General features: G+C 41.4%; 1 protein-coding gene across 1 annotated transcript; it reads left to right on the top strand.

The window, feature by feature from the left end:
* Window positions 1–461: 461 nt before the first annotated feature.
* On the top strand, window positions 462–13,545 carry SMIM13 (small integral membrane protein 13). Its single transcript, XM_049824041.1, has 2 exons — window positions 462–989; window positions 9,885–13,545. The coding sequence occupies exons 1-2, from the start codon at window positions 914–916 to the stop codon at window positions 10,076–10,078; spliced, it is 270 nt and encodes an 89-aa protein (XP_049679998.1). The 5' UTR covers window positions 462–913; the 3' UTR covers window positions 10,079–13,545.
* The last annotated feature ends 1,648 nt before the right edge of the window (window positions 13,546–15,193 follow it).

Consider the following 15,193-nt stretch of genomic DNA (forward strand, 5'->3'; position numbering starts at 1 on the left):
ATCCATCACACAGGGGGAAGCGAGGGCAGCGATGACAAGAGGGAGAAAGAGGAACGGCAGACCGGGCTGCCCCATCCTTACTGAATCACTGCCCGGGAACCCATCTGTCCTACAGACTTTCTGTTCCGCTCGGGCCTTCAGCCACGGCCTATGTTACCACACCGGCCGCTCCCCTCTTTCTCCTCACACGGCCGCTCCCCTCTTTCTCCTCACACGGCCGCTCCCCTCTTTTTCTCCTCACACGGCCTCTCCAGAGGAGCCGGGGCGGGGGCGGGGCACGGCCCTGCACCAGGGGCAACGGCTGCCGCGGGCGGCGCGGGGCACGACGGAACTTGTTGTCGCCGTCTGCGGGGGCGCCCCCCCGCTGCCGCCGCTGGAAGGAGGGGGTGCGAACTACAACTCCCGGCATGCACCGCGCTCCGCCCTGCGTCGGCGCGGCGCGGCGCGCTTGAAGGCCCGCCCCGGCTCGCTGCCGCCGCCGTCGCTTTTCACGCCGGGTCGTGAGGCGGCGGGAGGAGAAGGGGCCGGTGTCGCCGCCGGCTCGGCCCGGGTCCCCTCGGCTCCCCTCGCTCTCCCGGCTGGGCCGCGGAGCTGCCCCCTCCCCTCCCTTCCCCGGGGGCAGCGATGCGAGGCGCGGCCTCCTCCTCCTCTTCCTCCTCTTCCTCCTCCTCCCCGTAGCCGCCGGCGGGCCTCTGCCCTCACCTCAGCCCCGAGGCGGCCCGCCGCGGGGTGACCCGCCGAGGGGCCCGGCCGCCCCTCCCGCAGGGCTGAGGGGGCCCTGACGGCCGACAGTGGGGCTCGGCTCAGCCCGGCCGAGCCGTTGCCGCGGCGGGGAGGCGTCGTCGAGGAGGGGCCCCCGCTGCCGCCGCCGGTGGCGGGGGGTGGGGGGGCGGGAGGGGAGTGGGCCGGCGCCATGTGGCAGAGCATCGGGCTGACCCTGCTGGTGATCGTGGCTACCCTGGCCTGCGTGCTGCTCTTCATGCTGTGCGGTGAGTCCCGCCCGCTCCCCTCGGCGGGGGGCGAGGAGGAGGGGGGGGCGGCTGGGCTGGCTTCGGGGTGCGGTGCTGGTGCGTCCCCCCCACCCCCCCGCCCCGCTTTCCCAATCTCTGGTGGTTCCTCTCTGCTCAGATTGACCGAAGGAAGTGGAAGGGCACGGTGCCGCGGGGGGCGGGGGAGGGTGTGTGGTTCACAGCGCCCTCTTCTCTTTGTTTCCGAATGTTTTCGAGCCTTGAAATGCTTCCAGAGCTTAATTCGGTGACTAATCTGAAGCTGACAGCCTTTGTAGTGAGCGGACTACTGAGCAGTCACTCGGTGGAGCTTGTACATGGGGCTGAAATGCCAGCGAATGGCAGAAGTAGACTTCCTGCTGGTACCCTTCGGCTTTTGACATCTGGTTGCGAGAACAGATTGAGGGCAGCTCTTAGGAGGCTTTTTTCTTGTGTGGTGCATCCAAGACTTGCTTCTTTTTTTTTTTTATGCGGAGAGAAGGGTTATTTTAATGGGGGGCACGACTTGCAGGTCTGTTGGAGTTCTTGGAAGGAATCAGCAGTGTAGTACGTGTCAGTGTTGTGATCAATATCCTGAACTTGGAGCTCTAAAAAAAAAAAAACTACCTCAAAAAAACAGCACCACCAAACTCAAACTACACCACAGCCTGTGGTGAAAGGCTTGTGAGATAAAAAGCAAATGCCAGGTGGATTTATGAGTGATTTTTGAAAATCAAGGGAGCGAAGTGAAAAGTCAGCTGACATTTAATACTTTAAAAAAATTGTTAATTGTGGTCAAAATGGCAAAGCATTGTGAAAAGATTTTGCAGTGTGAAGGGACTGGATGGTAAAATGGGAGGTGAAATCCAGTATTAACATCTATGGAGTAATGCACATAAAGCGTGAAATGTATTCATGCATAATTTATGTGGGGAAATATAATGGCTTCAAACTGAGCTGTTAGTATCCCAAAGAAAGTATTAGCTGAAGTAATTGCAAGCATTTCTTCAAAACATCTGTTTAATGCTTTGTAGCAAGCAAATAGGCAAATAAAACATTAGAAGTTTAAAATAAAATAGAAAATGTCATTATATTGCTATAGGAATCTACCACGTCCTTGTGTCTCAGTGTATTTTCTTGTTAAAGTGTATTACCTTATTGAAAAAAAAAAGAAAAGAAAAATCCTAGTTTCTTTTTTAAAAAATAGGATGGTGAGAGCTATGTAATGATTTTGCATGAAAAAACTCTAAACAGGTTAGATCTGTCTAGCCTGGAAAACAGATGACTGGAGGAAGGGTGATGGTTATAAAACTGAGTAGAATGAAAAAGGTGAACTGGGAATGGTTGTGAAATTGCATCATTACAGAGGAACTGGAGTGCATAAAGTTAAATGATCAAGCGACAGGCTCTAACAAAAAAAATTTTTCTTTTACACAATGGAGAAATAAATGGCAAGCTCATTGACAAAGAATATTTTGGGTGCTGAAACTTTTATCATTTAAAGCTCATGGAAGAAAGGTCAGCATCTTTAAGCCAGAGTACTAATACTTGGGTAAGGAGACTTCTGAAATTCAGGTAACTAGGACTGTAAGGGTATACGAGGGTGCACCTTGTATGCTTTCCCTGGTCTTGTGATCTCTTCCTGCATGTCCTGTACTGTCTGTTGTTACAGACTACTAAATCATGACCTAAGTGGATATTTATTCAAGTTTCTATATGCTCATTAAGTGTTGTCTGGCCACTTTTAATCTTTTAGAAGATGAAACATGGTACTTGCGAGGGTCTTTGTTTTCAGAGTATGCATATGAGATCTTTGCTTATTCTCTTCCTGAAAGATTAAAATGATTTGACAACATGCCGTTCAAAATCGGAAACGAGGATCATTTTCTCCAGGCCTTTCTGCTTTTGTCAGTATGTGACAAATGGAATTGAAATGCTAAGGATCTCTTTAACTTTGTCTGCTAATTTAAACACCTCTCTAGTGCTTTCTTGCTTAAAGAGAGCAAAAGTAATTAATAAATGGCTTTATTTTTAAGTGGCTTATAACTACTTAGCAGTTTGGAGTTCTGTATTACACATTCAACTTGCATTCAGCGAATAGTTTCCTTTGACTCCTTCATTGTATTTTACTTTCAACAGTATCAGAGCTTATAAAATGATTGCTAAGTCACCTAGATTTAAAAAGTACTGAACACAGGAAGCTGACACGTTCATTTTTTTGGGGGAGGTGACTTGAACTGTTACCATGTTAGAAGTGACTCAATAGGATTTGATAATGATTTACAGTATTGGTAATGATAATTTTTTTCCATCATACAGCATTTATTGATTAATATTGGTACACTTCTAGTTCTCGTGCTATGATTATTAATGGAAAATATTCAAGGAAAACAATGTCAAGACCACTACTAGAAAAACTGAGTACAGGCTACTTCCAATTTAATTGCTGATCTGTGCCAGTGATGGGCAGTTTCTTACCCACTGTATTAGCTACAGGTCTCTAGTCTTTACAGCGTGTTGGACTCCCAGGGAGACTGAGTGCTATGTATGACAGGATATGAGTAAATGCCAGCCAGTGAGACATACAAATTAATGGACAAATCTGACACAAGAATGGCTGGATATAATCTTGAGTAAGCTTGATCTGATGATAAGAATATTTTACAGCCATCTGATGAGAGGTATTGAAACAGCCTTATGAAAAGGAGTTAAAGGGTCAAGAGCCTAAACAGCTGTAACTTGGATTTTGAGTGGCTTATAAAGACTCGTGGTGTGATTGCTTGCAGAGAACAATGCTTAAATTTCCAGGAGACATCCTAGGATCATGTGGATTTCTGCTGCTTATCACAAATATGATGTGATAAGTGCTATCAAATAAGGGGGGGATTCATTTTATCATTTTTCTAAAGTGAAAAGACAAAATTCAAAGCACAAACTATCAGAAGTTATTTGGACCAGTTCTTCAGACATGTGAAAAGCAAATGTTTATGCCTGAATTAGGCATCTATGTCTATAAAAGTACTTTGAATAAATGACCTGATTTCTTTTTCTTTTAAACATTTCTGGATGCTTGCAACTGGTACTTTCAATGTTAATCTGAATTTGTTAGGAGGCACGGAAGTCTTGCAGCTAGCAACATCTCTATTTGTAAACTGATCACATCTGACATAGAAACCATTGAGGGACTGTAAACATAGCAATTTTTCAGTTGATCTTTTAAAAGTGGGATGAAGGTAACTTTCTTCCATGTTTTTTATTCTCACCTTTTCTGATTTCCTTTCTCTGGTTTCTCTCTGGTGGTCTCACTGCTGCTTCCATGTTTCTCTGCAGATGGGAGGAACTCGGGCATAGTCAAGAATATAGGATAAGATAAAGTACCACCCAAGGTGAACTCTGGTACTGCTTATCTCTGTGTATTTGTTTTATTTTCCCCATGTAGAAATGCATGGAGCCATGTGAAATTGCGGAAGTGCCTTCAGTGGAACAGATGGAAGCATTCATCTCGTTTGGCAAGAGAGGCTAATGAGATGTGGTTTGAGAGACATGACCTTAAAACAAAAATCATGTAACTCAAAGTGCCAAAACAAATGGGTGGTTTCCTTCACAAGTCTGAATTTAGTTGCAGATAGGAGAACCTTTGAGCCCTAAACTCTACCTGAATAACTTTTCTTTAATGCTTTGTTTAAACAGTTTTGTAACTATCTTAAATGAGTGAATATTGTAAAATACTTAAAAAGATGAGAAAAGCCATGCTTGATTAGACCAGCAATAAAGAGAAAATACCCTTTAATTTGAAGCCAAGTTTTGGAACTGTTACAAATGGGAGGTCGAAAGAGGGCAAGTTTCCTTGTAATCAGTCAGCAAGCAGCATGTGGTAGAGTGTTGTTTTAAACGGGACCAGGTTTAAGGAGCTGTGCAGAGCCAAGCACTGTGTCACCTGATGTCTTCTGTTATTCCAGTGTCAGAGTAGTGTATGCTTCCTTCAATCTGATCTTCTTCTCCATAGCAAAGCTATGCACTAGAGCAGTATATTATCTACATCTTAAAAATGGTGCAGCATTAAAGTGACTTGTCTATGGTCACAGAAGACATCTGATGCAGAGCTTAGAGTAGAACCCTGTTCTCCCTAATCTCATGGTAGCATCTAGAGCTCTGTGCTCCTCTTTTTCAGCTATAGCTGCTTAAGATTTTCTGTGATGGACACTTCAGCATTTGAATACAGGCCACATTCACCTTGGTGATACCCCAGTTCTAAATTAGTCTTCATGTGCTGGAGTAATAGCATCCTATTTTCAAATCAGTAGGGGCACAGAGGTAGAATGATCTTGCAAGACTGCACAGGAAGCCCATAGCAGGGTCAGAAGTAGAAGCCAGATCTTCAGACTCTGTCTTGTGTCATTAGCGCATCACCTTCCTTCCTTTCTTGGTTTTATTTGTATTTCATGTAACAAAAATCAGATTGCTTTACCCCAGCACTCCATAATAGCCCTGGATTTTTTTTGTTTTGTTGGCCCTTCCTGTTTCAAATGGAAGAGGAAAATATGCTTCAATAAAGAAAACCCTCTGTTAGCTTTTGCGTACCGGCCAGTATAAGGTCAATGAAATGCATGATCCTGAGACTTGTACCCCTCACCTTTTGAGGAGGAGTAACATTGTAGTCAGATCACTTTGTTTCTTTTCCCTTTACAAAGAACTAAGAGTTGGTGTGGGAAGTAACAGTAAAGGGAGCTTTAATGAAGCATAGTCAGATCATAAAATCTGTTTAACATCCTGATATAGCACAGATGTTACATACATGTATGTATGAGTCAGTAAAAGTCTTTGACACATGGTCCCATCTTCACAAACACATTGCATCATGATTTATAAGAGGGGTTGATGTACTGATGGCACAATGCCAAATGTGGCTTAAACGTTTCTGGATGGCACCTGACTGTGGCATTTTAAGTGAGACATTGGCTCCCAGCACTTAGTGAATACTAAACTCTGCAGGACTGAGAGCTGATATTTTGCCTAAATGCAAAATACTGTCTGTTTGTGGTAGACAGTATCTCCTGACTTTCTCTGGATTCAGGTATCTGCTACACCAAGAGCTGGAGCCCCAGCTTTGCATTGTGATGATGTACTGTTGGATCTGGCTTACTCCTTTGACAGGCAACTTCCTTCTCCAATTAATGTAGAAATATTATAGTCTGCATGTGGTCGTTGCTTGTTTGCTGCAGATGCATTGTAGGTATGCTGTTTGACTTCCACAGGTGCAATCAAGCTAAGGGTGAGGAAAAGGTAAATCAAATGGCTGAAGAAAATAAAGCAAGCACTGGAAGACTGATTCAAATCAAATATGTTGTGTGTGGTGAAGTTAAACGAGTAGGACTTCTTTGAGAGCAGCTTAGCTGAACAAAGTGGAGGCATATGAGATACAAACTGCTGGTGTCAGTTACCTGACCAGGGAGAACTCTACAGCAAAAAAGCTGTGGAGCTAAACGGAGCTACATAAAGACAAGAATGCACAGAAATGCCCATTTCCCCTCTTTGTATATTTTAAATTACCTTACAATCATTTTCTTTTTAAAAATACAGTATTACATAACTTACAGTTCTTCAGTATGGCGTGATGTTGGGTATTACCACTTTGCAGTGTTCTTAAGAGGCTGAGAAATGAATAGAAAATGCATTGTCTTCTGATTCAGAAGTAACTCAGTACTGTGAATTTGCCTCCAGGCTTTGTGTGTATGGTTTTGTTTAATGCCATATTTAGTTGATATTGGTTTTGGGGAGAGTTTCTCTTACCCAGAATAACTTGTTCTTAAGTAGTCTGGTTATTTCCAAGGGAATTTTTACTTGTTTAGTAATCATGAGGTGACAGGGAGTCTCAGCTGAAGAGGCAGTCTTAACTTGATTCAGACAAGTGTGTTTGTTTCGGGGATTTTTTTATTTTTTTTTTTTAACTTTCCATCCAAGCTGGCACTGTAACTAGAGCAAGTGAAAGAAAGAAATCTTTCTACTTGATTACCTTACACCTAAATCTCTTTGGTACAGGCTGGGACATCTTCTGAGGTTTTGAAACTCTAGTTTTCAAGCCTGGTTTTCCTCCCACTATTATTGGCTAAGCCTGTTCTAATTTTCTTTTCAATCCACTGCATCATAGTTCATTTCACCTGGCTATTATCACTGGTCTGGTTGTTTGTTGGCTATAATCAGTCTTGTTGGCTGATTATTTACGCTGTCTTGTTTGTAGTCCAGAGCTGGAGAACTCTAAAGTCTGTTTATGGTACTCGGTATTTTGGATATTCAGACCATTGTGCTCTAACTCAAACAAAACATGGAAAAAAGTTAATGCTGCTTTTCTTGAGAGTGTCCGAGAATGAACTGTGAATGTTCTTTAGTATTTCTCCCTCTCCATCCCCCAGTAATTCTGCCTGTTAAATGGCCTGTTTGTAGTGACAGAGGAAGAATGTGGCCTGCTTTATCTACCATGACTTAAAATACCTCCCTCCCTTAATGGGAGGGCCGTCCCCGCCGCTCCCTCCCTCCCTCTCGCTCGCCCCCTGTGTGAGTGAGCGGCTGCATGGTACTTAGTTGCTGGCTGGGGTTAAACCACGACAGTTGTTTATACCAAATATACTCAAGTCATGCTGTAAAGTGCCCTATAACTCTTTTGGGAAGAACCTGAATATTTTGGGGTCTTCCTTCTCCCTCCCCATTCCATGGTACTCTCTGGAAGTCATGTGTCTGTTTTGCGGTAATTCACTTTGCAGGCGTTTTAGGTAGGACTTTAAAGAACCAAACAAATAATTTAAAAAAACCCAACCAAACAATTTGTGGCTGAGAGTTTCTCCCCCCACACATATGCTTTTAGAAGGTACCACATGCTTTTCATGTACTTCTAAGTCTAGTGTCTCAAATTTTGTTTCTGTCAACAAATTGGGGAGTTGAACACATTTTTGAATGACTTGTAATATTTTGCTTAGGTCTCACTTTCTTGCAAGTGTCCTATATTCACTTGGAATATTTTATGCATTTTTTCCCACGTGGACTAGACATTAGCATGGCTTCTGGAAATTTGATTACTTCTAATGGTGCTTTAGACCCATGAGAAGAATGGATTTGTCTTCTGGTCTTCAGAATGCACAAAGCATTGAAGGTCCCAGACACCTGAAATACCCCTCAATAGAAACAACTTTCAGAAAGCTGCTATTTCAATTTTTACTTCTAGATCTGAAAGAAAAAAGATGCCAAAACCAGACATCTGCCATTGAGGTTTTTTCTAGGTGTGTGGGGATTTAGTGCATTTGTGGGACATCAAATTCAATTTAATCACAAGTCATTTAAAGGTTTAGGTATTAATGGAAAAGGAAATACTAGGTGTAGGCTTTAGGAATTAATTTAGATCATAAAAGGTTGTCATATAAAAGCTTTCCTCCAGCTCTCCTCAGCAGCAGAGAATTAATGGAAAATAAAAGTCTGCAGGATGTGAAAAGTATTCCAGGAGGGAGAGGAAGGGTGGGATGTTGTTGTGTCCTAAGTAATGGCCTGCTCGTATAGGCATGGCTCTGCTTACAGAAGAGGAAGAAACACAGTCGTGCTGTGGTTACGTAAGTGCCACTTACTAGTCTTTCTTCCCCTTCCCTAATATGCCCCTGTTGTCCACACTCAGAAGTTTGTTTCTGCTGACAGCTGTGTAATTGGGAGGATGGGTTTCCCTAGCTCTGTAAAATAGGGCTCTTAATATTTGCGTATGTCAGCAGTATATAGGCTTGAAAGCTAGCAAGACCTTCTGAACAGAGAATGGGAGTATTAATTTATAGGTCTGTGCCAGACAGATGGTTTTTGGTGTTGCAAATGATTCTTATATAGCATGTGTTTTCAAATAGCTGTTTAAATTTTATGCTACTTCACTGTGTATTTCACAGATGTTACGTTCCTGTTCTACGGATGATGAAATTTGACTGGTTAGCTAGAGGGAAAGTGATATCACTAGTTCTCAGCTGGGTAAAACTCTCCAGTCTTTCTTGACCTAAATGCTTAGATAAGGGATGCCTTTTAAAAGGGAGATTTTGGGTTATGTTTACATATATTTGTACCTGCTTTAAGTTTCTTGGCTACCTGTTATAGAAACCCATATACAAGAGAGAGGAGAAGCTGGATCTTAAGTATTTTTCAAGAGAGATTCTAGAAGTGTGACCATCTCAACTCAGTTGCATAGTTTTTGGACCCAGAGCATTTTAGCAGTGGAGCAGAACACAAATTTACCAGAGAATGTTAATTTTACTTTAATGGCATTTGGGCATGGTGAGGAAGCACTTTGAATTTGGAGGATGTGGTTGGTCTTTTAGTGCATATAAGGGAGACCTTGTGCATTTCAAAATAGGATTTATTATAAAACGTGGTATTAATTTTAAGATCTCCACAAGTGTGCTTAATAGTGATTATGTAATGCAGCTTTTAAAATGTGATTTTCAGAATGGTGTGTTTGCTGAGTGAAGGTAGGAGCTCTAGTGCTACCTTTTTACAGTGCCTGTGTAATGAATCCTGAGTCCTTGTTTTGGTATAACCATATAAATTTGTTTTCTCCTGACAGCTAAGACCTCATCATCTGTGCAATGATGATCACCCACTTACTGCTTGCTATGGCAGTACAATTCAGAATGTGTAGGTCCTTGCCTGTAGCTTAAATGTTTGCTTCTAGATGAAGACAAACTTTATCAAGTTGAAGTGGTATTTACAGGACTGTAGAAAGGAGTGGGTGTGCTGTGGAGGGGTGTTGGGGTTGAGAGTTGGCAGTTAGAGGATGGGAGTTGTTAAAATTTGTTCTTGCTTTTCTGCTATCTTTGCCTGAGAGCTGACTATCAATTTGAATGAAGTAACTAAGCAGTACCTTTCTTCTTTTTCCTGCAGGCTGGTACGTGGTCTGGCAATTGTTTTTGTCTAAATTCAAATTCCTGAGAGAATTGATAGGTGATACTGGGTCCCAACAGGGAGACAATGAGCCTTCAGAGACTGAAGCTGAACAGGAGACTCCACCCTCGCCTCAGAGAGGTAGACAGAAATCCGCGCGACAGCGAAGGGCAGCTGCAGAAGAGACAACTTAAAGTACTCCATTGAACTTCTGACTAACTATGAATGGTTAAGCACCTCTGCACTGTGTCATTCAGTGGTTTGATCTTACTGAAAAACTGACTTAAGAGGTAATATTAATACCTGTGGACCTTTACTTCTGAACTACCAATGTATGCTACTTCGATAGAGGTTCAGGGAGAGCTTCAGCAGCCAGTCATAGAATACTGGAAGAAAGGAGGGGTGGAGAGAAGTCTCCATCAGAAAAATGTTGAGCTGCTGTAGCTCTTATCTCTGCACACAGATTAAAAACAGGTCCTGGACCACAGGCTTAGCCTTTGCATTAGTCTGAGCATAGTAAACATTTCAGACTTGAAATGGTTTCTAAATTATTTTTTCTTTTCAGCACTGTAACTACATATAGTGAAATTGAGTTTTATTTCCTTAGCTATATATGAATATCTATTTTTTTTCTTCAACCTTGAGAATGCACATGAATTTGAAAAATGGTTGAAAGAATATCCTGCTTTAGAAAGTATTCTAAAGTGAGATTTTAGTTATGTTCTTATATATATAAAAAGTATAAGTGAAATATGAAAAATCAATATTAGATGCACATGATTTGCAGGTTTATATTATCTCCTTTTTTTTTAAAAAGGGGGCAAAAAAAGGAATTGGATGGTAAGACCTGTTTTCTTGGGTTTGGTGTAAGGAGGGCTATAGGTTAAACTGTCCTGCTAGGTTTCTGTATGTTTTTCCTGAACCTTTTACTCGAAGTCCAACTTGTGTTGGAGAGGGCAAGGTGCCTAGGTTATGTACTCACTGTTTAGTATTCTGAAGTGTCATCCTTGGTTTTTGGATACTAAGCACATCTCTAGTTCGCTTTGTACACCTTTACATCAGTTATATGGTACCTGACATAACTTCTTTCTTGGAACCAGTTAAGGCATTCTGACCAATTTGGTAGATGTCACTGTAACGCTTTGATAGTGTTACAGTAATCAATTTGGTACCTCGTGTTTGCTGGAGGACTTACTGATTTTTACCAGTAATAAGCAGTTGCTCCTGCTTTCTTTGAGAATGAGTTATACAGCTGTTTTGACATTGCACGTCAGAATGAAGAGCTCCACTTCTGTTTACCTAGCAACTCTGAAGATTGATGCATGAGATCTTTGGAAAGAGGAGGAACGTGTGTGTACCACCTCTGATGTGTGTATGAGAGAGAGCTACCAACAGGTCTTGTCATGAACAGCTTCAGTTTTCTCTCAAAGCTTGGATATGTGGTGGTGTTTGGATCATTGTTCCCTGTATAAAAAGTTAAACAGGACTACAAAATTGGTCTTCTACTTTCAGCTGTTAAAGAAGTTTAAACCTATGACTTCCAAACTTGTGGTTTGGTTCAATTATATGGCTAAAAGCAGCAACATTTAGCTTTCTCATCAAGTAGTCTTACGTCTGGGAAGAGAGCACTCTTTTAGCGCCTTTATGTTTTAATTTGTCATCTGTGAATACTGTTCAAAAAGCTAATGAGAGCGTTCACTTCCTAAAACGATTTGGATGTTTCAGTATTAAAATATATAAGATCAGACCTGACCTTCCTTTGGAGTCTAAAAGTCGTTGTTTTGTTTACTAGCATGTATGTATAAGCATGCTTTGTATTACAGGGTTACATTTTCAAGCATGATTAGGCAGTGCTATGCACATATCCTTTAAACACACGTAGAAATACTGATAGTCTCCTTCCTCTAGCCTGTCTGCTGGCAAGGGAATGTCTAATCATGTTTTGGGTTTTTTTAATTGGTAAAATTCCATTTATTCAAACTGAGCAAAAGCAATCAGATTCTATTCCCTGCTGCTTTCAGTTGTTTGCTTTGCACAACTTAGTATCAGAAAATATTGTGTCTGTATTCTCTTCACATGATGAGACTTTCAGTTTAGCAGTGCTAGCCAAGTACTGGTACATTTTCCTTAAACACCTTTAGCATCTTTCTCTTGAGCTTTGCTAATATAGGCTTACAAATAAATTTTTTTTTTTTGTACTGACGTAGGATATTGACACTCGCTGCACTCCACTTTTACCTGGACTTTAGCACACAGAAGATGTCAAAAGGCTGATGCTTGTAGTATCCCTGTTACTAAGTAACTGTTAACTCAGTCTCTGCTTCTAGTAGCTGTGAAGAAATGTGAAGTTACAGCAATATACATAGCTAGTCGGCGTAGTTCTAAAGGTGCAAGAATCAAGACTCTGGAGCAAGATAATGAAGGAAAGACCCATGTGGGTTTGAGTGCTGACACTGATCAAATATGCAATAAGATGGATGTGGAACCTCTGGGTAGCTCATCTGCTCTAGCCAAACAACTTCATTCTCCCTTCCTTGCTGTATGTAGGTGTACATTTCACTCCCCAAAGTAATTTTCAGTCTCTTTTTTTTTTTTAATCAGCTGATGCTATTTTTTTAATGTTGCTGTGACATAGCTGCCAATAAGGCTGTCTGCCTAGTGTATAACTTTAATGACCTTATTAGTAGCAGGTCAAAGGTTTATATTATGTGGTTCAGAAGAGTTTTGGAATGCTGATGTCTTCTGTCAATGCATAATTTTTCCTGAAGGAGTCTGTAGTAAAATCTTTGTACAGGGCTCTTCATGCAAACCTGTAAAAGCAAAGCTGTATGTGTGAAAGCGTACTTGTGATAAGACCTGGGTTGTGATTGCTGGCAGTCCAATATACTCATGTCTTTGAATATTTTTACCAATGTACTTCTGAAATGTTACTGGTGGGTAAGCACTTAACTTTGACCCATTCAAGTCTGAAACCTTATGAAGGCAACGGGTTACACAGCTGGTCTTGTTTAATAGGATCTATTTTTAAAACTGTTTATTGCCTTATTGTTGCAGCCATTCTCTTGAATGTATTTTGGGTTCTTACTTTAAATATAGTCATATCACCTTCGTTGCCGGGGCTGTGTAACTTTGAATAAGCAGTAATTACCTATGTTGTATGTGACAGTTAATTGAAAACAGTTAACTGCAATGAGGGCTGGAACAAATACAGTGTAGACTGGTGGAAAAAAATGCAAAAGCTATTGCTAAAATTTGAGTGGTGTAAACAATTTTGTTCATGCTGAATTGCATAACTCGGACCTCTTAGGGAGCCACTAAGGTTGTTAACGTGGTGATTTAATTTTGCCTATGAGGCTAATTCTATGCAGTTCATCCACTAAGCACTGCTGCTGTAGCTATTTGCAGTAAATGCCATATACTGTGCTGCAATTTGTGAGCAACTTGCTGCTTAATATCAGGTTTTACACTGAACTAGACCTGTGTATGGACTTCTGTTTTGTTTGGAAATGACCAGCATAAAGAATGTGTTCAATGTGGTCATTTGCTTCTTCAGTGTTACAATACTGTACCTAAAGCTTCTGTGGTTGTCTGTTTTCATCGTTAACTGTTCTTTTGACTGACTGCACAGATGGAAAAATAAAGTAACCAGACTTGATATGAATATTTGACCCGAGTGGTTTTCTGACTATTTCTGAATGGGATTTTGCCTGTAGAATGAGACTTCTTGTTTGTGTGCAACACTACAAAAGATGACCTGTCAAAAGTCATATTCTAGTGGGTGTAATATCTACAGATGACTTCATTTTAAAGTACACGTTGGTATGTATCTTTCAGAGCAATGTTACTAAAGGTGGTTTTTCCCTTATCCTTGTAAGTTGGCATTTCATTTTAGCAATTAAACCCCAAACAGACAACAAACCCAACAAAAATAAAACCACCTCCTCCCTCCTTTGTTCTTGATGCTTTTTAAGATTGGTTGTAGACTACTTAGTTTTTCTGTATGTTGGTAAAGTGGGAAGTTCTTCGTCTTCTGGAAATGAAGATGTACAGGAGGAGGAAATGAGAACATGCTTTATCCCTGATTGCTTCTGTTAAGTAAAATGCATAAATTGAATCCTGGCTTCTTTTATTGAATAATAAGAGATTAAAAGAAGATTTAAAAAAAAAAAAAAAAAAAACAAACAAAAAAAACCCCAAAAACCACAAAACACCAAACAAACCTACCCACCAGATAAGATCTCTTTAATCTTGAGAGAATGAGCTGTTTTGCTATTGTCCTACTCTTCTCACTTGTAAAAACAGGCTACTAATGGAGTACAATAAAATGCTGTGGCATTATGTAAGTTGAGCACTTGGGTCTTTTGACCTTAAAAGTTTGAGTTGTATGAGGGGGGTGTATTTGAGGGGCTAATGTAAGTGGGAATGCTTGGTGATGGGCTATTGGTGTCAGATGCTTGTAAAACACACACTTGCTTTTCTACTTTGGTACTGATCCCACGGAAATGCTTCATGGTCTGTTCCCCTGGAATGGATAAAGGTGCTATTGTACAACTCTGCCCAAAACTACACCAAGGGCTGTTTTAACTAATACTGCACCTTCCCCACAGGCACTCATGTGCTGTCAGGGGTCTCCTGTGGCCTTGATCCTACACAATTAAAATACATACTCTTTGTAAAATACAAGCAGTGTTTCATCTTGCTTGGGTAATACTTATATGAAGATATTTTTTTTTTTACATGGGATTGGACTGGAAGTTGGCAGTGTGATTATGCTGGGTTTTATATAAACCTTTGATACTTTAGCTGTAATCTTCATGTAGAGCAGAAGCGCGTATCTTTAGAGCATCTCTGTTATCCTTGTGGGTGTTTGTAATCAATAAAATGTTATCTCTGAAAGCTGGATGGAATAGAGGCTCTTCCACCCTGCTTTGTAGACTGCCTTTGAGAAGGGTTTGCATCTGGTCGAGGGCTCATGTTGGCACGTAGCAATGTTGGACTTGGCTTCAGGCAAAAGGAAGGGCAAGATGAACCTGTGGGTAGACAGAGCAGCATCATGGAGCAAACAGAAGAACTAACCGGTGCTAATGTCTTGAGAGCTCTTGGGGTGTAGTCACCCTTGGAGGAGGAACAGCTGTGGAAATCTGGGGGAGAAGTCTCTTAAAGGCAGGAGACATCATCAATAGAACTCAAACCAAGACTTATGCCCTGGTTTACAAATGGGGATACTGAGATGAAATACATCTTGGGCTTTATTTTCTTGCATTCCTATTCACAGGGCCTTTCAGCTTCCACAATGGGAAATGAATAAT

The sequence above is a fragment of the Accipiter gentilis genome, chromosome 20 (assembly GCF_929443795.1).
Source record: "Accipiter gentilis chromosome 20, bAccGen1.1, whole genome shotgun sequence".
Classification (NCBI taxonomy): domain Eukaryota; kingdom Metazoa; phylum Chordata; class Aves; order Accipitriformes; family Accipitridae; genus Astur; species Astur gentilis.